At 41.5% G+C, this 27557-nt stretch overlaps 1 protein-coding gene across 6 annotated transcripts in view; it reads left to right on the top strand.

Annotated features, from left to right (window-relative positions):
• LOC117521153 (receptor-type tyrosine-protein phosphatase mu-like) overlaps window positions 1-27557 on the top strand; it is a 467264-nt gene that overhangs the window by 170101 nt on the left and 269606 nt on the right. For all 6 annotated transcript variants that reach the window (XM_034182503.1, XM_034182501.1, XM_034182498.1 and 3 more), the window contains 3 exons: window positions 10763-10841; window positions 12610-12725; window positions 17764-17938. In XM_034182503.1, the coding sequence (XP_034038394.1) occupies window positions 10763-10841; window positions 12610-12725; window positions 17764-17938 (370 nt within the window). The remainder of the gene's footprint in view (window positions 1-10762; window positions 10842-12609; window positions 12726-17763; window positions 17939-27557) is intronic.

Genomic DNA, 27557 nt, shown 5'->3' with positions numbered 1-27557 from the left:
CGTGTCTGCGTGTGTCTGCGTGCTCCTAAATTCGTACTGAGGCAGTACTTACGACGTACGGATCTCCAAATTTAGCCCACGTTTTTGCAAGTAGACTGCACGCACATGCAAGTACGGCGGGTTGTGACCACAGCTTAACTTAAGCCAAAAGCTAGAAACTAGCTAAATTTAGCATTTATCGGTAGATACTCATTCAGAAGTAACCCAATCACATGGCATTTTGTGATGGCATCACGAAAAATGAATTCATCTATTACTTCCTGATACCACCAGGAAAAGTGCCACATGTTCATGATAGGAGCATAAATTCATTTTGTGATGGTATCATGAAATGCATAGTACCTGTACCTGGATGTGTTGCTGTGTGTCAACTGATAAAAAAAAAAAGTTAAAAACATAAAAGATTCATTCAGTAGTTCAGCACAATTGGCCCCAAAATGGTGCCATGTTCTCAGTTGACGTTATTCTCTGAATAAAGGGACTTTAGTCTGTGGGGGTTATGGTTAGAGTTAGAGTTAGGACAAGGGTTAGAAAAACTGCACGAAAATGTGACTCATTTTGTAAAGGGAGCACATAAAAAAAGCATGAGACTGGGCTGTTCAGAACCTGTGAAAATATAAGTGTATGAAACAAGCTAGATAGCAAGTAGAAAGTAGCTAATGTTAGCATTTATACTTTGACGCTAATTCAGAACCTGTAAAGATAAGAAAGTAAGTGCATGAAACAAGCTAGATCGCGATTGGGTGACCTAATAGAATGTATGACAAATGTTAGCTTTAGCTTAATTGGTGAAACTGTAACTTAAAGCAAACGTTAGACACTAGTTAATGTTAGCATTCATCTGTAGACACTAATTCAGAACCTGTAGAGATAAGAAAGTAAGCTTGATAGTGAGTTGGTGAGCTCATGGTATGTACGGCAAATGTTAGCTTGAGCTTAATTGGTGAAACTGCTACTTAAGGCCCAAGTTAGAAACTAGCTAATTTTGGCATTTATTCTCAAGGTCGGTCCGGGCATTTAACCTCAAGGGGCGTAGTTTCTTGGTGAAAACATTACCGAACTCAACAGAAACACGTTTAATTTAGTCACTTTTCAAACAGGCTGTTATTTCTACCTGGTTCTTTTATGTAAAATTCTGCCCCTTACCAAAAACCAAACCATTTTATTCCTCATTTTGAGTTTATTCAAGGTCACATTAGAAACCAGGCCTAAAGCCCATAAAATGAGTTATACAACACCTTTTATACCTTGTGGGTGTTAACCTGGGTGTGGTTTAGTCTCACATTTCTAATGTTACTGGCTCTCACCAACAGGGGGAGATCTCCCTGTGTCTCAGACTTGGACACACGATAAAGTAAAACTTAACTTATATTTCTCAGAACTTCCAAACAAATAACACGAATAGTTGATAGCTAACATCAAATAAAGCATTAGCACAGATATTATCTAACAAGGCAAAACTCATCAATAAAGTCAATTTAATGTACAACGGTTTAGTTTAGGTCAGCTCAGTGTGTACATTTCATTGTTCCAGGCAATGATAGTTGTCAGCTGGCCATGAGAAGTAAGTTAGAGACAATAAAAAACTGGATGATTTCAATAAACCAACATGCAACCTGAGCGTGTTTTCACTGAGCGGCCAGTCATGGAAGTACAAATTCTTGCCTTCGGGTTGGTCACTTTGCCGAAGTGACCTAGCGCCAACCTTGAGAATACTTTGCCACTAATTCAGAACCTGTAAAAATAAGAAAGCAAGTGTATGAAGCAAGTTAGATAGCAAATTATATTAAATAATTTAATTTTGGGCACCGTTTTTAGATGTGTTGAGGATCATCTTTTCGCTCAGTGCAAAAATGAATTTAATTGGTGCATTATTGATTTAGGACACAACCACTGCTGTGGTAATTAATGCTATTGGGCAGGCCCATCAGAAAAACATAATTGCTTCTTGTTGCCACTGAACCGGTGAAAACATCATTAGAAGTGTCCGGTAGCACAGACGTAATACATGCGGAGGTAAATGTGTGTGTTGACCTCACTAAATGCAAATAAACTTTTTAAGATGACTGATAATGTGGTTAGCTGCTTACCTTAGCTTCTTCGCTGCTGGTTGGTGATCGTGTCCACTGGGTGATTACAAGTTGACTGCCGATGAGACGCTTGGACTTACAGAAATGTAACATAAATGAAAACATTACATTTATTTTCATAAACGATGGTATTCAAGAACTGTTGAATGCTGTAGCTGCCTACTATTTTCACACAGTAATCAAGGGTTTTACATATTAATTTCATTGTTAATTAAGTAACCCGATGAGGCTGTGACTAGAAAAGAGGAATAAATCTTTATTAGCTTTACTTTGTCTCACATTTACCATGTAGACAAAGAAATTCTACATGCTCAAACTCAAACGAGGTCAGCTGCAGATTTTGTTTTCAGCAGAAAAACAGTGAAAACATAAAGAATCATCTCCAACCATCAGTGTAATATAAACATCCATACTGCCAAATAAAGTCCTGTTTGAAAGCCACTTTTTGTCAAAATGTGTTTAAATACGGTTATCCATGCTGTGTCCTTTTGTAACACATTTAGCGAATCGCTTTAGCTACTAGCATGCTTAGCTGCTAATTTTAGCAGCAGGGTGAATTAGAAAGTGTATTTATTCTGCACTAGCTCTATTTTACAACAAGATCAAAACACAATCATCAAATTTATTGAGTGAAAATCAGGTTTATCTGTGGTAGCAAACATTTCTTACTTGATGTACTGGAGGTCACTGAGGAAAATATGCCTGATCAAATCAATAAAATTTATTTATGACTCAAGTATGTTATCTGCGGAAGTGTATTGCATTCACTGGATAAAAAAATTAGACCGCAGATCTCGTAATTATGAGCTGAACTCATAGTTACGAGAAAAGATCTCGTAATTACGAGATAGGTTTTTTCTTTCTTTCTTTTTAGGTTTCCGTACTTCCAGTCAAGCGTGAGAATTCCCGAGTCATAATCAAAAATCAGCCAATTTGTAACCTCTGACACTGCACTGTGATCGCACACCACTTCTATACGCACACAAAGAGTGGATTTTCCCCTAAAATGTTCCTGGATGAATGAAACTCATCCAGCGAGGTGGGGCACCCAGATTGGCATGCGCCCAGCTGGGCGTGATCCCCTATTTTGTCCCTCGGTGATCGGTGGGGCTGTGTGAGTGAAAGCTGGAAGTCTGGAGGGGAGTGAGACACGGCTCATTTTGGTGAGACGCTCCGTGCTCCTCCCTGGACATTTACCCAGGAGCACCTGAGGGGAAAATCCACACTTTGTGTTTGATTACGGTGTGTTATCATCGGCTAACCTCAGCCTGCTTCTTTACTGAGGGACTGGAAGTACAGAAGTGTGTGTGTATATACGAGGTCTGTTAGAAAAGTATCCGACCTTATTATTTTTTTCAAAAACCATATGGATTTGAATCACGTGTGATTACATCAGACATGCTTGAACCCTCGTGGGCATGCGAGAGTTTTTTCATGCCTGTCGGTTACGTCATTCGCCTGTGGGCAGTCTTTGAGTGAGGAGTGGCCCACCCTCTCGTCGTTTTTGGCTCAGAGACTGCTGCTTTGTTTGATAAAAATTTTTTCAAAACTGTAAGGCACAACTGAGTGGACACCATTCGATAAATTCAGCTGGTTTTCGGTAAAAATTTTAACGGCTGATTAGAGATTTTGGTCTGGTAGTGTCGCTTTAAGGACGGCCCACGACGCCTGACGGCGATCTGCGCTCCGAGGCGGCAGCGTCTCGCCATTTCAAGTTGAAAACTTCCACATTTCAGGCTCTGTTGACCCAGTAAGTCGTCAGAGAACAGAGAACTTTCAGAAGAAGTCAGCATGAGGAGTTTATTCGGACATTCCATTGTTAACTGACATTTTGTAATGAAAGAACGTGCGGGCAGAGTCGCATGTCGGGCCGGACCCGACCGCGGGGGGTCGCGACAGGAAAAACACCTCCGTTGGAAACCTTAACGGGCAAGTTGGAACATGCCCAAGCTGTTAAACAATTTCTCAGTTACTCACTTGTTGAAAGCCATCAAAAGCCGCCTGAATTTTACAAATGGTTTTCAACACGGAGGTGTTTTTCCTGTCGCGGCGCACACAGATTCGCCGAGTCGTCACGGAAACGACTCGGCTAATTTGCGCACACGTCTTTTATTACAAAATGTCCTTAAACAGTGGAATGTCGGCATAAAGTCCTCATGCTGGCCTCTTCTGAATCTTCTCTGTTCTCTCACGACGTCCTGGGTGAATTAAGCCTTAAATTAGGATGTTTTCAGGTCGAAACAGGCCGACGACGGCACCTGGAAGCGCTGCGCGACGTCCCGCTCCGTGGGAAGTCCTTATAGTGACAGAAACACCCCATAATCTCTCATCAGCCGTTAAACTTTTCACCGAAAACCAGCTTAATTTCTCGAATAGTGTCCACTCGGATATTCCTCACAGGTCCAGAAAAAATGTTGATAAAGCAACACGCACCGTCTTGAGCGGCGTGTGAAACAAAGGAATTCAGCCGAGAGGGCGGGACCACATCTCACTCAAGGCCTGCCCACAGGGAAATTACATCACCAACACGTGTGAAAAAATTCACGCATGCGCACGAGGGTTCAAGCATGATTGGTGTAATTGCACGTCATTCAAATCCATATAGTTAAAAAAAAAATAAAAGTGTCGGTTTCTTATCTAATAGACCTCGTATATATATATATATATATATATATATATATATATATATATATATATATATATATATATATATATATATATATATATATATATATATATATATATATATATATATATATATAAAACAATTTAGCCACTTATCTTTTCTCGTAATTACGAGCTCAGCAGTCAATTTTTTTTAATCCAGTGAATGCAGTACACTTCCGTGGTTATCTACTCCTACTGTTATACAGCTGCAAAATCGATTAGTCAAAGTCAAAGTCTGCTTTATTGTTAAGTCTTCACATGTACTAGACATACAAGGAATCAAAATTGCGTTTCTCACCTTCCATCACTGATGACAGGACATGACATTTCGACAATAAGAACCGTAAAGTGCACAAGTATTTGCAATGTAGTGTCTGAGGTAGTAGTAAAAGTGGGATAGTGCAGTAGTGCAAACCATTCAGTATTTGTAGCAGCAGCAGATATACAGTGGTCCCTCGTTTATCACGGGAGTTACGTTCTAAAAATAGCCCACAATAGGCGAAATCCGCGAAGTAGTCAGCGTTATTTTTTACAATTATTATAGACGTTTTAAGGCTGTAAAACCCCTCACTACACACTTTATACACTTTTCTCAAACAGGCATTAACATTTTCTCACTTTTCTCTCGTGTGTAAACACTCTCAAAGTTCAAACCTGAGTAGAAAAAAAAGACTAACCTGTTTTCAGGCCCAAACATTTGTTTGAGAAATAAAAATAGAACGTTTTCCTTTAAATAATTATGATGGCTTTTAGAACTAACGAATTTAATTTTAACGATCAACGTACGAGGTTGGACACATAAGAAACTATTAATAGTGACTGACCAGTATTTCACAGTTCCTCTAATCGCGCCTCTTCATCCTGGCTGTTGCGTCTTTTTCCACTGAGTGACACCTCGCTGCAGGTGTCTTTTTCTGAGTGAAGAACACAGTTATGGGTAGTTGTTGGCGCTCTTTTTTCTTCTGGGTGACACGATTCTTATAAACAGACACGCAGAACACAATGCGCGTACTCTCCCTTCGCGGTGCCACGACCAGCCTGCTTGATGAGGACGCATGAACACAATGCGCTGTTAAAAAAAAAAAAAAAAAAAAAATTAAAAAAGCATGCAAAATTGGACTGAAAAAAAAAAATCCGGAAAACAGCGAGGCCGCAAAAGGTGAACCGCGTTATAGTGAGGGACCACTGTGTGTATATATAAAGTCAGTCAGTGCTTCCCAAAGCCAAAGATGATGCCAACAAATGTGTTGTTTTGTCCACAACCCAATAATATTAAGTTTAGTGTCAGAGAGGAGTAAAGAAGAAACAGCAACAAAGTTATGAATGAATAAAAAATTAAATAAAAAAGAGCACCGCGCACAAACCTCTGCCAACACTCGCTTCCAGTTCCACAAATTTTTAGCTTGGAAAAGATTTTCAAGGTCAAAGTCCTGTTAGAAGTGACTTTTCATAAGCTAAATTAGATGTGGTCAAATGTCAGGAGAATGTATTCAGTTCATGCACTTGAATCATTATTTTTTCTTTTTTTTTGTGGCGTTGTCAGATTTTTTTCCCCTAGCTTTTTAGGTTTCTGAATTCTTCAGATAATTTTCACAGAACTTTGGTTATTTTTGCTGTGCACAATTTATCATTGCTTTTTGACACTTGGTTTCTGACTGATAACTGGAAGACAAACGGACATAAAATTGGAACCTCCATCCAGTTTTGGTGGTGTAGGTGAATCCAGAACAGAAAAATGAGAGTGATTGAGACAATTTTGATTGAGATATAATTTAAAATATACATTAAATGGGTTTTCAATGTTAAATTCAATTGTCCACAAAATCCACAATCCAGATCAGGTCTGGATCAAACTTTGTCAGGTGATAGTGAGTGCCAGTCTGCACCTCACTTTCAAATATGAGAGTGATTGGGGCACGTTTGATTGAGATATAATGTAAAATATACATTAAATGGGTTTTCAACGTTAAATGTAAATGGCCACAAAATCTGTAATTCGGATCAGATCCAGATCAAACTTTTTCAGTCAACAAAGGACATCATCCTACATAAGGTTATCAAATATGAAAGAAATTTGATCTGTTTTGACAGAGTTATGAATTTTTGAATATTCGTTTAGTATTAATAGATAGGGATTTTTCCAAGATGTTTTCTGACTTTGACCTATGACCTTGAAAACTGAATCCATTCTTGCTTATCAGGATATGAATCTTCTGTAAAAAGTTCATAACAATATATGGAAAATTGAGGGTTCCAGGCTATTCACAAACAAACAAACGGGAAAAAACATAACCTCCACCCAACTTCGCTGGCAGATATAATGAATAAAAATTCACATTTGAGAAGCTAAAGTTACAGAATTTGGTATGGTGGCTGAGAGAGGTCACAACACCTCCAAATTAAGACCTAGTAAGCAATCAGTCTGACGTATTCCAACACCGTTACATTTGTGTCAGAGCAACCTTGCAGAAGAACAAAGTGAATTTGTGTGGTTCAGAACATGTTGATATTGTCAAATTACATTCAAGCAACATTGCTCTAATGTTGTAGTGTACTGCAACAGTTCAGGTGCTCATTTAAATGTTATTTCTTTTGCAATGCGTCAATTTGCAGCAGACGCGTCAATTTAAATTGTTGCATGTGCTGCAGGTTGGATTTGTTTGTGTTTTTTGATGCAGCTACCTGTTGTTGAATTAATATAGATTCTTTTTATATTTTTTGTTGCATTTTTCTCTTTTTTCAAATGTGTTTTTTGCCTTTACTAATTTTGAATTCATTTATAAGCGATGTGGCCTCTCGCGACCATAATTTGGTCATTTAAAAAATGATTGATGCTGATGATTAATTTAATTATCAATTAATACCAGATTGTTCATCATTAATTAATCATTGGAGCTGTCTTTGTAACTCAAAGTGACACATGCTTGCCGATATGTGAACTTTCCAGTCTTTGTGTGAGGTCTGCCTCTAAACTTTTTCTGGGAAAGTGGCACCATGAACACACTCGGAGAAGAAAAGACAGAATGATGCTTGAAATGATCACTAATTAGCAACATGACAGTAATTATGGGTATTTTTAATTGCATAGTAACCTACGCAATTGTCAAAGGGAAACCATCTGATACTTGAAATTATTTTTTAATTACTGGTAAGACTTTCTGTCATCATAAACCTAAGTACTCTTCTGTCTTGACATCCCTGAATCGTGACATCCCTGAATCATGTGCAGTGTTTCCAAAACCAGTAACCACTGTACAAAATACTATAATTTCTGGGAAACGTAGCATTTTCATAGCCAGCAGATACTATATTCAAATTCTACATGGGGTGCAAACTCATTATCCTGAGGTGGAGCAGTGCACCAGCAAGGGTGGAAAAACCCAAATGTCTCCTTGATTCCTATAGAGGTTATCACAGAGCTAATCAATCGTGCTGTAATGTAGCACTTAGCCAGGTCCCTTTGGGACAGCCGGTTAGGTGACGTAGCACCGAGCGCCGGCTTCACTGTCTGTCAGTCTGACAAATGAGAATGGTGATCTTTCTTGTGACTTCAACAGCTTTTGTCCCAAGTGAATATTTCCACTTTGTGGGTCAGACGTAGTTATGCACAACGCTATCATTGGTGTTGGAATCAATTATATCACAGCCATTAGGCCGAGTAACTGATGTCCGTTGCACAAACAAAGGATTTCAATTAGAGAATGGGGGCCAGTTCATTTGGTGGCGGTATATGGAGTGGTTGGCCTTTTAATTTCCTGCCTGTAATGAGGCTATAATTGCCACCCAAGATGTTCACTTTCATATTTCATGAGACCAAAAGAAAAAAAGAAAGAAATTCATAATTAGACAACCTTATCCGAAAGCATCCTCCTGCCACCCAGATGACAACACTATCTCTGCATTCATATTCAAAGGCCACAAAAGGAGTTGTGGCAGACGTGTGTGTGTCCTGGCTGCAGTCAGCAGCACACAAATCACTGGATGACATCATACATACAACATACCCGTTAATATATACCATTCACTGGATAAAATACAGTTATATTTTGGGAATAATGGAATGTGGAACATGTGTCGTCTCCCTGCATATGTGGTGTGACGGCTTTCTGCACCACACCCAGCGTTTGGTAAAGACTGGAATTTTGTTTCCCGTTTTATCTCGCTGCAGACCAGGGAGTACATAACTCAAACATTCTGCTGGGACATGCCCTCTGTCAGGGCTGAGGACCATTTGTTTTGCTGGTAAACTTGTTCCTTAAAATAGGCTCATGTTAGTCCTGAGCAGCACATATGTGCTCAATTTGGGCTTTTCTGTTGTCAGAGATAGCAACAAACGCAACAAGCAAGCAACAGCGGATACGACAACTGTGAAATGCAAGGAGAGTTCCTTCTAATAGTAAAAATATATGCTAATCAGGTCAGGTCAGGTCTGGTGGTATGCGCTGGTGCCACGTGTCGCTGTGTCCATGTGATGGAAGGGCCTTGCGTCCTGAATGACAGCCGACAGGCAGAGAGCCGATTCACCACCATGTTTTTAAAGCAGTCATGCGGATAAGTCAAACATGGTTGTCCCCGTAGCCTTTTTCAGCTGCTGGGGTCCTCAGACCTGAGGCACCTGCATGCTGGATCAGGTCCAGAGAAATGTGAGACATTGGCCAAAATGTCGTAGTTGGGATTCTCCCTTAATCTCTCAAAGTAATTGTTCCTGTTACACGAAGGCATTCCAGTGCTACCCTACAGACTGAGCACCAAAGACATCTAGTCATCGCCTTAAGTCACTGGTTAGCATCCAAGTCTTATAATCATACAGTAAGACAGGCAGCACCAGGATCCTCAAGACTTAGACCTTCATTCCTCTGCAAAGGTATCAGCACTACCAAACACCTCTGTCAAATGACCAGATAACTCCATAAACTTTTCCCAAGCATCTCAATCTCAACGGCTGAAGATCCAGAGACATGAACTTCACCGCTAAATGTAAATGATTCCCGAACACACAAGTAGGCAAGTCTCACATCCAAGACACTGAGAGTAGCACGTGTAATGGGTCATGGTATGATGATGTAGGGTGGTATTTTCTGTTCCTCGCCACCTTAACTCCCTAACCAGAACCAGTCAGGTACCCGTTTTAAGACTAGGTGGGCAGGAGGAAGGCATCAGGCATCATCTCTTGCCAGAATGCGAATCAGCCAGAAGGCCAGTGGTGTAATAACTAACATACCACTTCCTTTCATCGGTCTGCATCCCCATTAATTGTGAAATGGGAACATTTCTTTTCAACACTCAGACAAGTGTGTGACATTCAAAGGAAGACAGGAAGTGAATGTTGGCAGAAAAGTTCACAAATGACCAACTTTACAACATGGAGTCGAAAAACTACAAAGATGACATGCAGTTCATGGAGGGAAACTGCACATAACGTTGGTTTGGAGGTTGATGATTGTATAAAGACGTGTAGGTCATTATGAGACAGATTAGTCCAGAAAAAGAAAAAAAAAAAAGACCAGGAATAGTGGTGGTGCAGGCGGAAAGAAAGTACGACACCCACCAACATGATGGAGAACCTTGAAAGGGTCACACTCACATTGACGTCATTGTGTAGCCACGGAGTTACAGAACTGTAGAAGCGTAAATCAGGTTTTACTCATAAGAACTGAAGGATGTGGGTTTGTTTGATTGGAGGAACTAGACATCTTTTGTCTGTTGTGCCACCAGTGTCAGTTTCATGGTCAAGCGGAATTTAAAACAAATGTTTTTGCCTAGATTATGTGACAATAGCCACAAATGACAAATTAATTTAACCCTTGTTTGTCTGAACACCTGTCAGTGTTGTAGAAATAACATCAGTGGCCTGTAGCTGTGTGACCAGATGCGACCTCGTTCAAAGCTGATCACATCAGCTGGAGCCGGACCTGATGGTGCACAGGACCAGCCTCACTCATGCACCATTTGAAGACGCGTTTCCATTTATCATTGGGTGTTATGAGTCTCCTCTCTGTCCGCAGATTGTGTTTGAAGCTGTCACCTCAGGGCAGCGTGGTTTGCTGGCCATCAAAGACATTGTGGTCCAGGGCCATCAGTGCAGTAAGTCCTTTTTCCCTTCCTCATAAAAGAATATCATCAGTCATTGTCCTTTCCCTGACACCTTCCAAAATACCTGTAGCATTTTTCTCATCAAAGCAGACTCGTGAAAATAAAGGCCTTCAAAGAGTATGGCAAAGTCAAACTCAAGTATCAGCCTCTCACCACTTCCCTTAAGATTTATGAAAAGACAGTTGACAGTGAAGTGTATTCAGGGTACAGCACTGTGCTAACGGCATCCTTTGAGAGGTCGAAGACATAATATGAAAAAGAAGAGAGAGAGATGAAAAACAAATAGAGCCCTACTGTGTTTGGTTTTCACAATTTCTCTCCTCCCTTAAGGAAAGTCGGCAAAGAATCTCATCTCTCAGATGTTGGGGATCCATTCTGCCCTTGCTGAAACAAAGTACGAGCACTTGAGAGTGCGTCGCAGAGCTAATGAACATGTAATCACTTGAATATTTAGAACGTTTCAGCTTTTGCTTTTGGGATTGGCTGCTGCAGTGGGCCTTATAAGAGCTCCTCAGGATTGCAAACGCGCCTACAGGCGTTATAAATCTGCGCGGTGCTCTGAATTTACACTCAGAGGTTTCACACTCTGCAGTCTACATCTCAATCAATAACACACGGATTTTCATCAATTGATTTGTACTTCATCTGCACTGCGTAGCTTTCGTGTCAAGAATCTGATTCTTCTGTGCTAATGACCTGGTAACCATTTCAGAGCAGCCGAATTCTGACAAATGTTATGTCAATACTATAGATTTATACAATGATAGGTGTTGCATGTAAATGTATATGAGTAAATCAATGAGGGCGCGCAACATGATCAATGTTTGAATGTGTAAAAGCGCGAGTGGGTCGATATACCGCTCAGCGGCAACTCGGGTTTCTCTGAGCAATAAGCAAAGTGATCAGAGCAAGTCCTCGGTGGAAGATGGCCAATTCGTTTTCTATTTATATGGCCGCTTCGAAAATGTGGTACAAAGGTACGGTTATGTCACCAGGTGGTCTGCTGGCTCCCTCTGTCATTAAAAACCACGTTGTTGATGAGAAAATAGATTTTTCTGCTTTGGTGTGGCACAGATCGACAAGACAATGTTATAAATAAGGTGTAGCTCCAAGACAAGGTTATATTAAAACACACACACACACAAAGGAGAAGTGGAAATCTTCATGGTGAAAGTAATAGAATTAGCTTTTGCCAAGTCTTTGGAGATTTGGTTACGTGCTGAATCAAGGTCACTACACTGAGTTGCCCTATTTTTCTATGCAGATAGCAGCACTAATCAGAAATGTTCTACATAACTTACTTTTGGTGGACGATCCCAGTCAGTGAACTTACTGGAAATGAGCACATCTGGAAAACATAACAGCTTTTCCAATAATAATAGCAATAATAATATTAATAAAAGTCTTCCCAATCAAGAAAAGCTTGATGGTAAGAGACAGCAGAAGTTGTGTTTTTAACAGGTGCACTGCAGCGATTGGTCCCTGGTGCCTCATTTTCAGGATTTAGGAGGAACGTTCCTTGCAAAATAGTAATAGTGTGTCGCCGTGATTTGTAAAGAATGGTGAAATATACAGCAATATCCATCCATGTGTTTTTTAATTGTTGTTGAACACAGTATTGATTGGGACTCTGACAGCGGCTCCACAACCTGAAATTGTTAAAGTTTGGGCCAAATGAAGCTGAACTCTCCACTGTTTCAAGATTTAATTGTATGGAAATGTCTACACTGGTGCCTGATGAGTACTCCCCCCCCCACAGTGAACACCCCTCATTTCCTCACCATCAAAGGAGTGGAGGTCAATGCTGGACAGACGGCATCGTTTCATTGCACCGTTAATGGGCGCAAGAGGGACAACTTCCGCCTCTGGCTTCAAGTGAGTGAGCTTTTTATTGTCAAAGTGTTGAATGAACTTCTGAGCTGAGCTGATGGAACAGACGCCGACGCTGTTATCAGAATTTGGGCTCGATCTGGATGATCTGCAGTCTGAAAAGTACAATGCATCTGCATTTGGGATGTGCTGGACTCTTCTTCCACTGTGTAGAATCTGAGCACAAAATAGGATGCAAAGGGGTTATATTTAGCCACTTAATCTGTGGACATGTTTTGGGCGTAACATGAAATAAACCAATCAGACTGTTAGTTGTCACTGGCTTTAGGACAGGTGCACCAACAACTGGTGCATTTCTATTCAGACAGTAAACGCAGAAGGGAGAGGTTTTCTGGTGACGTTCTTCATGCTGTTAGTGCAGCGGCTAAGAGAATATTTAGATCAAAATTGTGCAAATGGTGATACAAGCACCAAAGTTGGCACAAATATTCCTTAGACATTACTCTTTTGAACAAACCGACTGGCCACTTGAATTTTCAATTGGCAGCCAATTAGGGGTCAATTGAAGAATTACACAGGGGTCAAAATTAAAAATGCTGAAATCATTTTGAAAACTACACCACATTATTTGTCTGATCGTAAAGATTCCAAAAAGGTATAGTTTGGACTATCTATGACTGAATGATCAGGAGTTATGAGGTAAAAACAGCAAAAATGGTGACAAAGGTCAGTGTCAGTTTGTACAGGGGTCAAAACTTAAAGTTGCTCCAATTTTGGTAAAACATTGTGCAAATTATTAGTTGAGGTAACACTCTTTTAAAAAGGAATAGTTTGGACCATGTATCATGTTTACTTATGTTACGGGGTGACATATGTCACATGTCGTAGAATCAAATGGACATTGACCTTGTTTGACCTTTACTTTGGAGACAAAGCATTCAACACAGTCAAAACTATTACATTTATAAATCCTATTAGCTCAACCAATAATTTGCATCACTTTTTTGCCTAAATTGAAGGAACTTTAACTTTTGACCCCTGTACAAACTGAAACTGACCTTTGTCACCATTTTTGCTGTTTTTACCCCATAACTCCTGATCATTCAGTCATAGATAGTCCAAACTATACCTTTTTGGAATCTTTACGATCAGACAAATAATGTGGTGTAGTTGTCAAAATGATTTGAGCATGTTTAATTTTGACCCCTGTGTAATTCTTCAATTGACCCCTACCTGGCCGCCTATTGAGACTTCAAGTGGCTAGTCGGTTTTTTTCAAAAGAGTAATGTCTAAGGAGTATTTGTGCCAACTTTGGTCCTTGTATCACCATTTGCACAATTGTTTCAGTTATCTGCTGCACTATGTGGGAGCAGGGGTCATCCACCAAAGCTCCCTGAGGTGAAGCATTTTTTGTGCCTCCTGTAATGCTTCCTCCTCACCATCCTCATGTTCCTCTTCCTTTACTCCTGCCACCCCAGACAGAAAAGACACCAGAGCAAAATGGTACAACCAAGAGTTGAAAGAGGCTCTGTTTCCCCATCAGGTTTTACTTTTTGTTTCTTTTTAACAGTCTTATTTTAGTTTGTTAAGAGGACAAATCTGTGTGTACACCAGAGGGTACGCATCCTGTCATTATGGCTCAGTGTGGAAAAAACATTGAAGCATAGATTTGAATATTGCAACTTTACAAAGGACACCCCATAAGGTACCAGCACATTAAAGTAAGTTAGGAAGTTAATAAATAAATGAAAATAAAATAAATCAAGTTTTGCTCTGGTTCAGCTCTTTCTTTACCATGATGGACCAGTATAGCATCTGCAGGACCTCAGGTGCAGAACCTCACTGACCCAAAATGGTAATTGGACTGCATTTATATAGCACTTTTCACCTGAATCAGAAACTCAAAGTGCTTTACAATGATGCCTACACTTTGCAATGATTCACTCACACACTCACACACCAGTATCAGGGTGCTACCATGTGAGGCGCTCAACTGCACACCAGTGGCAACTAGGGATTAAGGGCCCTTGGTGATTTACCAGTCTGACAAGGGTTTGAACCAAGAATCCTCTGGTATCAAGCCCATTGCTTAATCCCAGAAGATTTACCAGTTGATTTACACTCCTATCTTCACCTGTGGTCATGAGGCAGGGTTAGTGGCGAAGCGGTTAATGTGGAGTTGCATCAGGAAGGGCAAAACTTGTGCCAAATCAACAATCAATCAATGGATCTGCTGTGGTGACCCTGAATGACTTTTTATAATTACTTTCGTCATGATCGGGGTTGTGGGGTTTGTTGGGGGTTTTGTTATTGTATTATCTGGTTGTCTTTTTGTTCTTTCTTGGGTTTTGTGTTGGAGGATTTTTCTTGTCTTGTGTTTGGTGTTGGGTGTTTCCCTCCTGTCCTCCCTCCTGCTTGTCACGCCCGGTTCCAGATCCTTCCACCACACCTGTCCTGCATTTCCTCCTAATCTCCCCCTCTTTAGTCATTGCACCTTTTCTCCTCACCTGGTTGTGAGCTTGTTGTGCCTTGTGCCTCTTTCGAGTGTTTTCTTCAGAGTGTCTAGTCCTGTTTTTCTTTCCCGTGTTTTTGACCTGCCTGCCTGATTTTTGGACCCTGTTCTCTGCCTAATGCCGTGATGCTTTTGCTTGTAATGGCCAGCCTGTTTGTGTACTGAACCCTGCTCAAACTGACATTAAACCCTGTCGAACTCACAACCGAATCCTGCAATTGTGTCCAACCACTTTGCACTATGAAGTCTTTGCCTCACTTGTAGTCCTGACCCTAGGGTCATTCCCAGATGTAAGAATCCTCCTGGAAGAGTTAGTGGAGTTAGCCATGGATAGGGATGAGCTGCTTGGTCTGCTGCCACCACGACCTGGACCCAGATAAGTGGCACAAAATGAATGAATGAGGTGATGGTTACGCGGTGGGCTTGACACCAGAGAATCCTCTGTTCAAACCCCTGACAGACCAGAAAAACACTAAGTGCCCTTGGGCAAGGTCCTTAAGCTCTGAGTTGCTCCCCTGAATGCCTTGCATGGTGGCATCCTAACATCTGTGTGAGTGTGTATGAATGGGTGAATGTGAGGCATCATTGTAAAGTGCTACATAAATGCAGTCCATTTACCATTTGAATTAAATGAATCAGGCCGTGGTCTTCAATCAATGTTAAAAAAATGTGGTTTGTTTAATGGGCAAAGGGATTCACATTTGATTTTTGGTGAAACTGGAATACTTGTACTTTCAGTTCTGAGTTTCTGTTCGCCTATTGATGGCAGAATAATAACACGTGTGCAATTTCTCTGGTTATCACAAGAGCTGGACATCAGCCATTTTCCGGAAGATTTCACTTTTAACAAGAGATTTTGTCATGGAAAGCCGCGCGGAGGCTTCGCGCGTCACAACCGATTCGCTGATCGAGCGAGACAAAGGAATACCTCCGTTTCGGAGTGTTAGAGGACAAGTTGGGACATGTCTATCTCGGCTTTCAATGCTTACCAGCCCAGTGAGTATAAGAGAAATTGTGGAGAGCTGGGCATGTCCCAACTTGTCCCCTGGCACTCCGAAACGGAGTTGTTCCTTTGTCTCACTCGATCAGCGAATCGGTCGTGACGCGCGAAGCCTCCGTGCGGCTTTCCATGACAAAATCTCTTGTTAAAAGTGAAATCTGCCGGAAAATGGCTGATGTCCAGCTCTTGTGATAACCAGAGAAATTGCACACGACGGTCCCAGCTCCACACAGCGATCCGTTTAGAAATGATGTGGTGTTTTCTGCCTCTCGATGGCGGCTCGGAGCGCGGTGCGCCGTGCGCCATTGTGGGGCATCCTTAAAGCTGTAGTAACACTCCTTATTCTCTGTGAAGCCCGTAAAATTTTCACAGAAAGCCAGATAAATTTTTCGAATGGTTTACAGCTGCTTGTCTCTAACAGTTTCTGAAAAAATTCTGATGGAAAAAAAGCCCAAATCATTCCGCCATTTCCTGACAATGAAAATCCGATGAGGGGGCTGGACCACTCCTTCCACAAGGCGTGCTCACAGGCGAATGACGCAACCGACAGGTGTGGAAAAATTCACGCATGCGCAAGAAGCTTCAAGCTTGGCTGACGTAAAAACATATGAATCAAATCCATATAATTTTTGAAAAAAATTAAAAGGTCCGTTACTTTTCTCACAGACCTCGTATTCTTCAGACTTTTGCACAGCACTCTAACTAATCAGCCTTTGAAATGTAGTTTGTCGTTGTTTTTAATCGACATACTAATTGTCATATCCCGTTGCTTATTTTTAGGAATTGCCTAAAACTGATCTCCAGCCTCACTATGACGTTGCGTGAAGCCGGCGGTGATTTCAGGAATTACACGTTGCTTTTTTAAATTAAAAAAAAAAAAAAAAAAGACCAACTGGGCTTTTCAAACAAAGACATTCACACGTTGCTTTCCTGTGCTACCCTTGTGCTTGAAATTTCACCTGCCTGCCACATTGCCAGCGGCAGGAGTCCGGGGAGGGATTTGAGTTGTCCCAGATCACTGCGGTCCCGTCTTAACCTATATAGATGTCGGCTCTGAGGATACGCTCTGTTATATCTGGCACGCCAACGCTACACGGCAGTCTTGAACTGACCTTGTTCCGAGCAGCGAAGGCAGTGCATCTGGCAGACGTAACCCCGCCGGCTCGGCTGCTAAGCACACTGTCACGTGTGTGATCAGTGGGAGCGTGACACCGAGTAAAGGTCCTCTGCCAGGTACTCCGTCATTTTAACAAACACGTCCTCATTAGTGCAGGAGCTGGAAAACAAACATTAAGTGAAGTCCCCCGATGACAGTAATGAAGAAATATTTCTAATGAACAAATGTCCCCCATCTTCCTGCTGTGAGGGGTGACAGCTGGGGAGAGCCCGCTGTGTGTGTGTGTGTGTGTGTGTGCGCGTGCGTGAGCTCATGTATGATTGATGAATTCCTGCCATCACACGCGCACAGCAAACACGCATCCAAAAAGATGAGGTCAAGCCGCTTTGCTGCTTGACTTTTTCCTGTGTGTGTTTTCTTGTTTTGGACATTCAGCTGTGTTTGCTCCGTGCAGGGCATCGGCGGACGAGAGGCACCCATGAAAGCCACCAAACCTTGGAACAACCGCCGCTTCATCGGCACTTTCGATGTCGAGAACACAACCAAGGGCGACTCGGGCCGCTACCGTTGCATAGTCCACTCGGACAAAGGGGTTGGAGTGTCCAATTACGGGGAATTAACCATAAAACGTGAGTATCTGTCCTGCAAACACACGTGACCTTCACACATGCACACACACACACGTAACAAAGTCAACAGGAAGTGAAACGTCCTCTAAGGCTGTTTTAAGCAGAAAATACGAGTTGTTGATGTGGATTTGTTATCCAGAGGACTTTAATGGTTTCCCACTAAAGGCTGTCCTTGACTGAACACAACCAAACCGAAAACGACACAAAGAGAAGACGCGGCGGTGTTTACAGTAACCTCACTGATATTTTAATCCTGCAGTCATTTGATATGAATTTATGGAGTCATCTGAAACTAAATCCTGCAAGGCCTCACTTTCCTATCGCCCAATAGCGCCGTAATGGCCTTCTATATTTCTTCACCTCAATTTTCTCTCTGTGCTTTCAATTGAATTTACTGCCTTGATTTTTTTTTTTTTTTTTTGTGGTCCTGCCTTTTTTGTGCATGTGTGTGTGTGTGAGCTTTATGTGATTGATAGGTTTAATCCCGGCCGTCCAGATCGAGGTCTGTCAATCATGCAAGAATGGCCAGGCCCAGACACGGCGGAGTGGCGAGGGAGATAAAAGTCTCTCAGCCTGAGTGTATCAGCGGGTTTCAGTGGTGCACTCAAAGAAAATTTACTGACACACCAGAGGCACTCAAAAACCGCACTTGTACATAAATTCGGCAAACACAATCATCTGTACGTCCCCGCACTTACACCCGCTCTCTCGCCGATGATATTTTGCCGATTGTCACTTCAGTTGTGTTCAACAATACCGCTTTTTTTTTTCTTTTTTGCACAAGACAAAGCAGCCGAGCGCCTTCGTCATTAATATTTAATTTGCCAGATTTAGGCACCTCTCGTAATGTACCCCACTTGAAATTCTGCAGAGATCTCACACCTCAATGACATCGACATAAGCCAACCTGTCAGAGGCGTTTTCACGGTTATGAGTGTCGCACATAAAATGCAGATACTTCCTCTTATCTTACCAGTCATAAAACAAGTGCGTAACCCTCCTAGCGACACGTCTGAATCGTAAATCCTTCCTAAATGTGTAGTCTCTGCATCCGTGACTCGTTTTTGCAGGAGTGACCACGGAGCGATGCTGCAGATTACCATTCGCCGTGGCCCCCCTCCCGCTCCTCATTACCATACACTGCCTTTTCTCCACCATGAGGAGAGTGAATGCTTGATTATCCCAGATAATCACTTCTGCCTTTCATGCCAGTATTCAGTCAGATTTATGTGCCTGGTGTGGAAGCGCGCTGCGTGCACCGTACAGATTGGCCTGCTGCAGCCCTTTTCCCATGCTCCTCCTTGTCTCAGGCTCTCCTGTCGTGCAGCCAGCGGTTCTGAAAGGGAGCTAATTACTCCCGGTCCGAGTGCTGACTTTTTACTCGCCATGGGCAGAATCACCTGCTCGCTGCGCTCCAATGTCGGATTCCGACTGCTAATGAGAATCGTCGACGGAAATCGAAGGCTGACCTGCACAGGTTGTCATTTTCCTGCGGTCTCTCCGTGCCAGGAGCAGGATCAATTCTTTAGTCGCAGAATTCTAATTAGGAGAGCGAACAACTTAATGAGGACCTTTTGCATCTTAACAAAAGAGGCTGCAGGCAAATGAAAGAAGGGCCGTGTCGACTAATTTCAAAACACAGCAGAGCGTCGTTTTCTGTTATCCCAGTTCCACACAGCCGCCATGTATGCATCTGTTTGTCAGTGTGGCACTGGGATCCGTGCACATGCTGCCGCCGCAACAGTGAGGAAAGCAGGTGCTGCAGCAGCAGAGGACGCAGCTGTCGCCGGGCCGTTTGCATGTCTGCTCGACATCGTGACAACAGCTGCTGGCTGACCCTTTGCGTATGGCACCGCTGCCATCTGCGCGCCATTTCCAGCCAACATGGGGTCCAGCACAGAGCCCGCTCCAGCGACCCGCTGCCTTCCCGTGCTTAAAATGCCTTAATATACCAAATTGCTTCAGCACTTGAATGTATTTCACAGCGGTAATCCAGCGGAGGATTACTCCGCCTACAGGAGTGATTTTATCATCATAATCCTGTGATGCTCTCGTGAAACAGTGAGTTTTAAAGCTGAATTTAATGTTTATTGGTGCATTACGCTGTACAGAAGAGGCACATTGTTATGGAAACTGTTTCACCTGACATCAGCAGAATGAAGAGTTGATTACATTTTTGTCGTCTTCTTGCATTTGATTTTTGAGCATTCATTCCAGTCAGGAATCAGAACCATCCTGACCTTTGATCTTTGAACCTTATCACTGAACTGATCATGAATCCTGATTTCAGGATAAAAAGAACCAGGATCAGGAGGAGATCAAGGGTCCTAATAACATAAACCAAGATGGTGAATCTTGTGTTTGATCTGCAACAAAAACAAACTAACTGAAAACAACCTTCAGGTCAAAGATCAGGATGGAAGATGACTGATCAGATCGAAGATCAGTATCTAAGTTCATCAATCAGGATCAAAGAACAGCACTGTTAGACACTGGTGGAGGTCTACTCTGAATGTCCTGCTAGTTATTGATATCTTATTACGCCTAAGTGTGGTCTCACATGAGGGAATTGACTAACTAGTAATGACTTCATGACTTTCTTTGCTAACAAAATTTTGACTATTAGAGAAAAAATTACTCATAACCATCCCAAAGATGTATCGTTATCTTTGGCTGCTTTCAGTGACGCCGGTATTTGGTTAGACTCTTTCTCTCCGATTGTTCTGTCTGAGTTATTTTCATTAGTTACTTCATCCAAACCATCAACATGTTTATTAGACCCCATTCCTGCCAGGCTGCTCAAGGAAGCCCTACCATTATTTAATGCTTCAATCTTAAATATGATCAATCTATCTTTGTTAGTTGGTTATGTACCACAGGCCTTTAAGGTGGCAGTAATTAAACCATTACTTAAAAAGCCATCACTTGACCCAGCTATCTTAGCTAATTATAGGCCAATCTCCAACCTTCCTTTTCTCTCAAAGATTATTGAGAGGGTAGTTGTAAAACAGCTAACTGATCACCCGCAGAGGAATGGTCTATTTGAAGAGTTTCAGTCAGGGTTTAGAATTCATCATAGTACAGAAACAGCATTAGTGAAGGTTACACATGATCTTCTTATGGCTTCGGACAGTGGACTTATCTCTGTGCTTGTTCTGTTGGACCTCAGTGCTGCTTTTGATACTGTTGACCATAAAATTTTATTACAGAGATTAGAGCATGTCATAGGTATTAAAGGCACTGCGCTGCGGTGGTTTGAATCATATTTGTCTAATAGATTACAGTTTGTTCATGTAAATGGGGAATCTTCTTCACAGACTAAAGTTAATTATGGAGTTCCACAAGGTTCTGTGCTAGGACCAATTTTATTCACTTTATACATGCTTCCCTTAGGCAGTATTATTAGACGGTATTGCTTAAATTTTCGTTGTTACGCAGATGATACCCAGCTTTATCTATCCATGAAGCCAGAGGACACACACCAATTAGCTAAACTGCAGGATTGTCTTACAGACATAAAGACATGGATGACCTCTAATTTCCTGCTTTTAAACTCAGATAAAACTGAAGTTATTGTACTTGGCCCCACAAATCTTAGAAGCATGGTGTCTAACCAGATCGTTACTCTGGATGGCATTTCCCTGATCTCTAGTAATACTGTGAGAAATCTTGGAGTCATTTTTGATCAGGATATGTCATTCAAAGCGCATATTAAACAAATATGTAGGACTGCCTTTTTGCATTTACGCAATATCTCTAAAATCAGAAAGGTCTTGTCTCAGAGTGATGCTGAAAAACTAATTCATGCATTTATTTCCTCTAGGCTGGACTATTGTAATTCATTATTATCAGGTTGTCCTAAAAGTTCCCTAAAAAGCCTTCAGTTGGTTCAGAATGCTGCAGCTAGAGTACTGACGGGGACTAGCAGGAGAGAGCATATCTCACCCGTGTTGGCCTCTCTTCATTGGCTTCCTGTTAATTCTAGAATAGAATTTAAAATTCTTCTTCTTACTTATAAGGTTTTGAATAATCAGGTCCCATCTTATCTTAGGGACCTCGTAGTACCATATTACCCCATTAGAGCGCTTCGCTCTCAGACTGCGGGCTTACTTGTAGTTCCTAGGGTTTGTAAGAGTAGAATGGGAGGCAGAGCCTTCAGCTTTCAGGCTCCTCTCCTGTGGAACCAGCTCCCAATTCAGATCAGGGAGACAGATACCCTCTCTACTTTTAAGATTAGGCTTAAAACTTTCCTTTTCGCTAAGGCTTATAGTTAGGGCTGGATCGGGTGACCCTGGACCATCCCTTGGTTATGCTGCTTTAGACGTAGATTGTGGGGGGGTTCCCATGATGCACTGTTTCTTTCTCTTTTTGCTCCGTATGCATCACTCTGCATTTAATCATTAGTGATCGATCTCTGCCCCCCTTCACGGCATGTCTTTTTCCTGTTTTTTTCCCTCAGCCCCAACCAGTCTCAGCAGAAGACTGCCCCTCCCTGAGCCTGGTTCTGCTGGAGGTTTCTTCCTGTTAAAAGGGAGTTTTTCCTTCCCACTGTGGCCAAGTGCTTGCTCATAGGGGGTCATTTTGACCGTTGGGGTTTTTCATAATTATTGTATGGCCTTGCCTTACAATATGGAGCGCCTTGGGGCAACTGTTTGTTGTGATTTGGCGCTATATAAGAAAAAAGTTGATTGATTGATTGATTGATTTTGGTCCCTGTGTGTCCATCCATGTGTGATCAAAATAACTGATGAGTTTTGATTGTTTGGCTCAAAGGAGCGGTTACTAAGCTAAGCGTGGACATTTTGGCCACGTGGCCTGTTTCTCTGTGCATGATCCAGCACGCAGGTGCCTCAGTGTCAAGGACACTAGTGCCTGGAGAAAGCCAAGAGTATGTCCACGTTTCAACTGGTTATAGCAGAAACATGGTTATTTTCAACACGTGGAGATGGACTGGTTGTCTGCCTGGGTGATTGCCATCCAGGACCTAAGGTGGTTCTGTGGTGTTGTGGATGTTGCAAAGTGCAGCATCAGCAAATGCTCCCTGACTTGACTTGACTTGACTGATTTAGGCAAATTCGATTCCCAGTAATGTGATCTTTTGGTGGTGTTGTCAGAACACCCAGTGGCAAAAGGGTACCAGCGTTGGTTGGGGAAGTAACTTGCATTGGATTGGCGTCCCATCCAGCGGGAATCACAAACTATAAAACATTTCACGCCATAGAATCTGGGGGATAAGCATGAACAGGACTCAGGGCCTATAGAGGATGTACTTCTTTGATGTGGTTGACATTTACCATGGCTATTCCAAGGAACTGGTTAAAAGTACACCTAGATATGTCATGTCATTGCGTCATGTCAATGTGATACAATCACTCAACAATTCCTACTCATGCTACCTGTCTGTGTGCTTGGACATTTAATCTGCATTGTCCCATTTCACTCCAGTCCAACTATTAATAGGTACTGGCCTTGGCTGGGAAACTAACCTTCAGTGGACTGGCGTCCTGTCCAGGGGAGTCACAGACTTTCATCCACGTCACGCCAACAACTCTAGATCGGGCTTACTTCCTTCTTCCTTTCCGAATGTGATACTGTTAAAGTACTCATTTGGCATGACTGCTTGACATTTTTATTCAACAGTCTCAGTTGTAGATTGAGCCACTAATTCTAGACTGTCTGATTTGATTGATTTTCCTTTAGTTTTATCATTCGATAAATAAAGATAATGTGGTCTTATCGCAATGAAACACATTTTATGCCATTTAATTTGAAGACATACATTGAAACCTGCAAAAATACACTCTATAGGTATTAATGCCATTTAGTGACTTAAAATATTAGTTTTAACACATTTTTGCTGTTACTTAAAAAATAGAATAGTCTTTATTGTCGTTGTAAGGTGGGGGAATAACAAAATGGGGTGCTTCCACACAGCTACTGTATAACATAAAAGAAACAAAACATCTTATACACCACAAAAATTGTTTAAATAGGAAATATGTACTGTATACTAATATACAGTGTGTGTGTGTGTGTATATATATATATATATATATATATATATATATATATATATATATATACACACCGACTGGCAAATGTTCAGAGTGGCTGCAACAACAGGGAGCAATGTGGACCTGGAGGAATACTCATTGACTGTGCACTGCTACATCCGGAGCTGCATAGACAATGTGACTACCTCCAAGACCATCACCATCAGGCCAAACCAGAAACCCTGGATGACCGGAAAGGTGCGCTCCCTGCTGAAAATTTGTGATGCTGCATTCAAAGACAGCAATGCAGCAGCACTCAGAACAGTCAGAAGGAACCTGTTGGCGGGAATAAAAAGAGCTAAGTCCACATATGCCCTCCGTGTATATATATATATATATATATATATATATATATATATATATATATATATATATATATATATATATATATATATATATATATATATACTGCAGGATTGTCTTACAGACATAAAGACATGGATGACCTCTAATTTCCTGCTTTTAAACTCAGATAAAACTGAAGTTATTGTACTTGGCCCCACAAATCTTAGAAACATGGTGTCTAACCAGATCCTTACTCTGGATGGCATTACCCTGACCTCTAGTAATACTGTGAGAAATCTTGGAGTCATTTTTGATCAGGATATGTCATTCAATGCGCATATTAAACAAATATGTAGGACTGCTTTTTTGCATTTGCGCAATATCTCTAAAATTAGAAAGGTCTTGTCTCAGAGTGATGCTGAAAAACTAATTCATGCATTTATTTCCTCTAGGCTGGACTATTGTAATTCATTATTATCAGGTTGTCCTAAAAGTTCCCTGAAAAGCCTTCAGTTAATTCAAAATGCTGCAGCTAGAGTACTGACGGGGACTAGAAGGAGAGAGCATATCTCACCCATATTGGCCTCTCTTCATTGGCTTCCTGTTAATTCTAGAATAGAATTTAAAATTCTTCTTCTTACTTATAAGGTTTTGAATAATCAGGTCCCATCTTATCTTAGGGACCTCATAGTACCATATCACCCCAATAGAGCGCTTCGCTCTCAGACTGCAGGCTTACTTGTAGTTCCTAGGGTTTGTAAGAGTAGAATGGGAGGCAGAGCCTTCAGCTTTCAGGCTCCTCTCCTGTGGAACCAGCTCCCAATTCAGATCAGGGAGACAGACACCCTCTCTACTTTTAAGATTAGGCTTAAAACTTTCCTTTTTGCTAAAGCTTATAGTTAGGGCTGGATCAGGTGACAAAAACTCCTGTAACAGTGGAATGTGCTGTTCATTTCTAAACTGGACGCTGTCTTGATCCGGTATGTCGTCTGACTAGCACAGGAATTGTGAAAAGACGTGGACATCAGCACATTAAGACAGACGTGCGGAGGAGTTCCGCGTGTCACGGTGGAGCTGCATGGCGCAAGCAACGCCGTGAAGAAGCCTTCCAGGACATGTTCGGGCATGTCCAGCTCATGCACAATCACAATGGGATTATCACACGACTGTAAAGCAACTGGAATCCATCTGAAATCCATCTGAAAGCCGTTCTGTGAGACCAACACGGAGGTGGTTTTGTGCCGCGTAATGAACCGAACGGCTCCGTGGCACGTCCCTCCGCTTTTCTTTCCATGTAAAAAACTCCTGTAACAGTGGAATGTGCCGAAAAAGTGCTGATGTCCACGACTTCTGCCTTTTTGTGAAAGTCAGACGAGGTCCCGGATCAACAAAGCCTTCATGTTGGAAATGATCTGGTTGTTTCAGTGGGGTCTGAGCCTGTCTATCGGCTCCCAGCGCCGCGCTCTCAGCAGTTGTGGGCCGCCCTTAAAGCGGCAGTAACACTCCTTAATCTGTATAATCCCCATAAAATCGTCCCTGAAAGCCATATTAATTTTCCGAACGGTGTCCACCTGGAGGTCTCTCACAGTTTCTGGAAAAAAATTGATGCAGCAAAGCTCCAAATCGTTTCGACATTTATTCACAATAAAAAAACGACGAGAGGGTGGACCAGTGCTCACACAAAGCCTGCTCACAGGTGAATAACGCAACCGACAGGCGTGAAAAAACTCACACATGCGCACGAAGGTTCAAGCTTGTCTGATGCAATCACATGTGATTCAAATCCATATGGTTTTTGCAAAAAATAAAAAGGTCAGATACTTTTCTAACAGACCTCGTATATACGTACAAAACTACAGTACAACCATTATTCAACCTTCAAAAAAAGAGCATTAAGAATGATTCATAATGCAGGTTATCGGGATCATACCAACCCACTGTTTATTAAATCAAAGATTTTAAAACTCCATGACACGATTTCATTTAAGACAGTTCAATTGATGTATAAAGTAAAAAATAATTACCTCTCAGAATTCAAGGATATTTTATGCAAAGAGAAGGAATATGTAATTTAAGGGGTTTGTATCATTTTAAAATTGCAGGTGCAAGGATGACCAGGAAATGCTTCTGTGTCTCTATTTATGGCCCCAAAAAATGGAATAAGCTACCTGAGAAGCTCCAACGATGTCCAAATATCAATCAGTTTAAATATTTATACAAAGAAATGGTGTTCGACGGCTATGTATCTGATGGAAAACGTTGAGTTGTGTTGTATGATGAATGTGCTTCATTTAAATTCTTACTATTGAATGTACTGGGGTAACTAGAACGAAATAGGAGCTGTTATGAAATACTCATTTCCCTCAGCGGTATGAGCTACTACTGTTCAGGCTTTGTTGGAAATGAACGTGTATGAACTGGAATCTAGCCTGGGTTGATTTGACTGTATGAGTGGGTGTAGTCATTGATAAGCGTTGCTTCTGCCTACACCTTTCGGGCACCATGTTTATTGTTTATTGTTTTCTTGTTCTTTCTTTCCTGTAACTTTTGTTTTATTTTTATTTTGTTGTAGCGATTTTGTGGTCTGCAAATGAGTGTTTGTTTTTGTCTTTTTGCATTGGTGCCTAATAAATTCAAAAAAAAAAAAAATGGAAATAAGTGTTTCCACATTATTGTGTCATCCATGTATATTAATGTATTTACAATTATATTATGTACTTACATTGAAATTACATTTAATTACATTTTTTAATTAATGTAATTAATTACATTACAAATCACACGTGTGCAAGCACGCACTCATGTACACAGACGTCACTTTGCTTTTAATATATAGATGATTTACCGCCCCCTGCTGGTGTTGTTAGTTAAAATCTGTAGTTTCTCCAAACTTATTTGTCCTGTCAACATTCATCCTTGACCCAAAATACATAAGCATACCAAACGGCAAATGTCAGATCTCCCCAGTTTGTCCATGATCAAAGTTATACGCAATGGTATGCACAGTTCTGATAAGCCGATAATTATCGAAGATAAAGTTTTCATTATCAGATTATCTTTTCAGATAACTTTGAAAACCATTATCGGACTAACTACGAGGTCTATTAGAAAAGAAACCGACAGTTTTATTTTTTAAAAAACTATATGGATTTGAATCACGTGTGATTACATCAGCCAAGCTTGAACCCTCGTGCGCATGCGTGAGTTTTTTCACGCCTGTCGGTGACGTCATTCGCCTGTGAGCACGCCTTGTGGAAGGAGTGGTCCCTCATCGGATTTTC

Source organism: Thalassophryne amazonica, chromosome 12, assembly GCF_902500255.1.
Source record: "Thalassophryne amazonica chromosome 12, fThaAma1.1, whole genome shotgun sequence".
NCBI classification, from domain to species: Eukaryota; Metazoa; Chordata; class Actinopteri; order Batrachoidiformes; family Batrachoididae; genus Thalassophryne; species Thalassophryne amazonica.
Note: the sequence above shows the minus strand (reverse complement) of the source record. Positions and strands in the feature narration are given on the sequence as shown.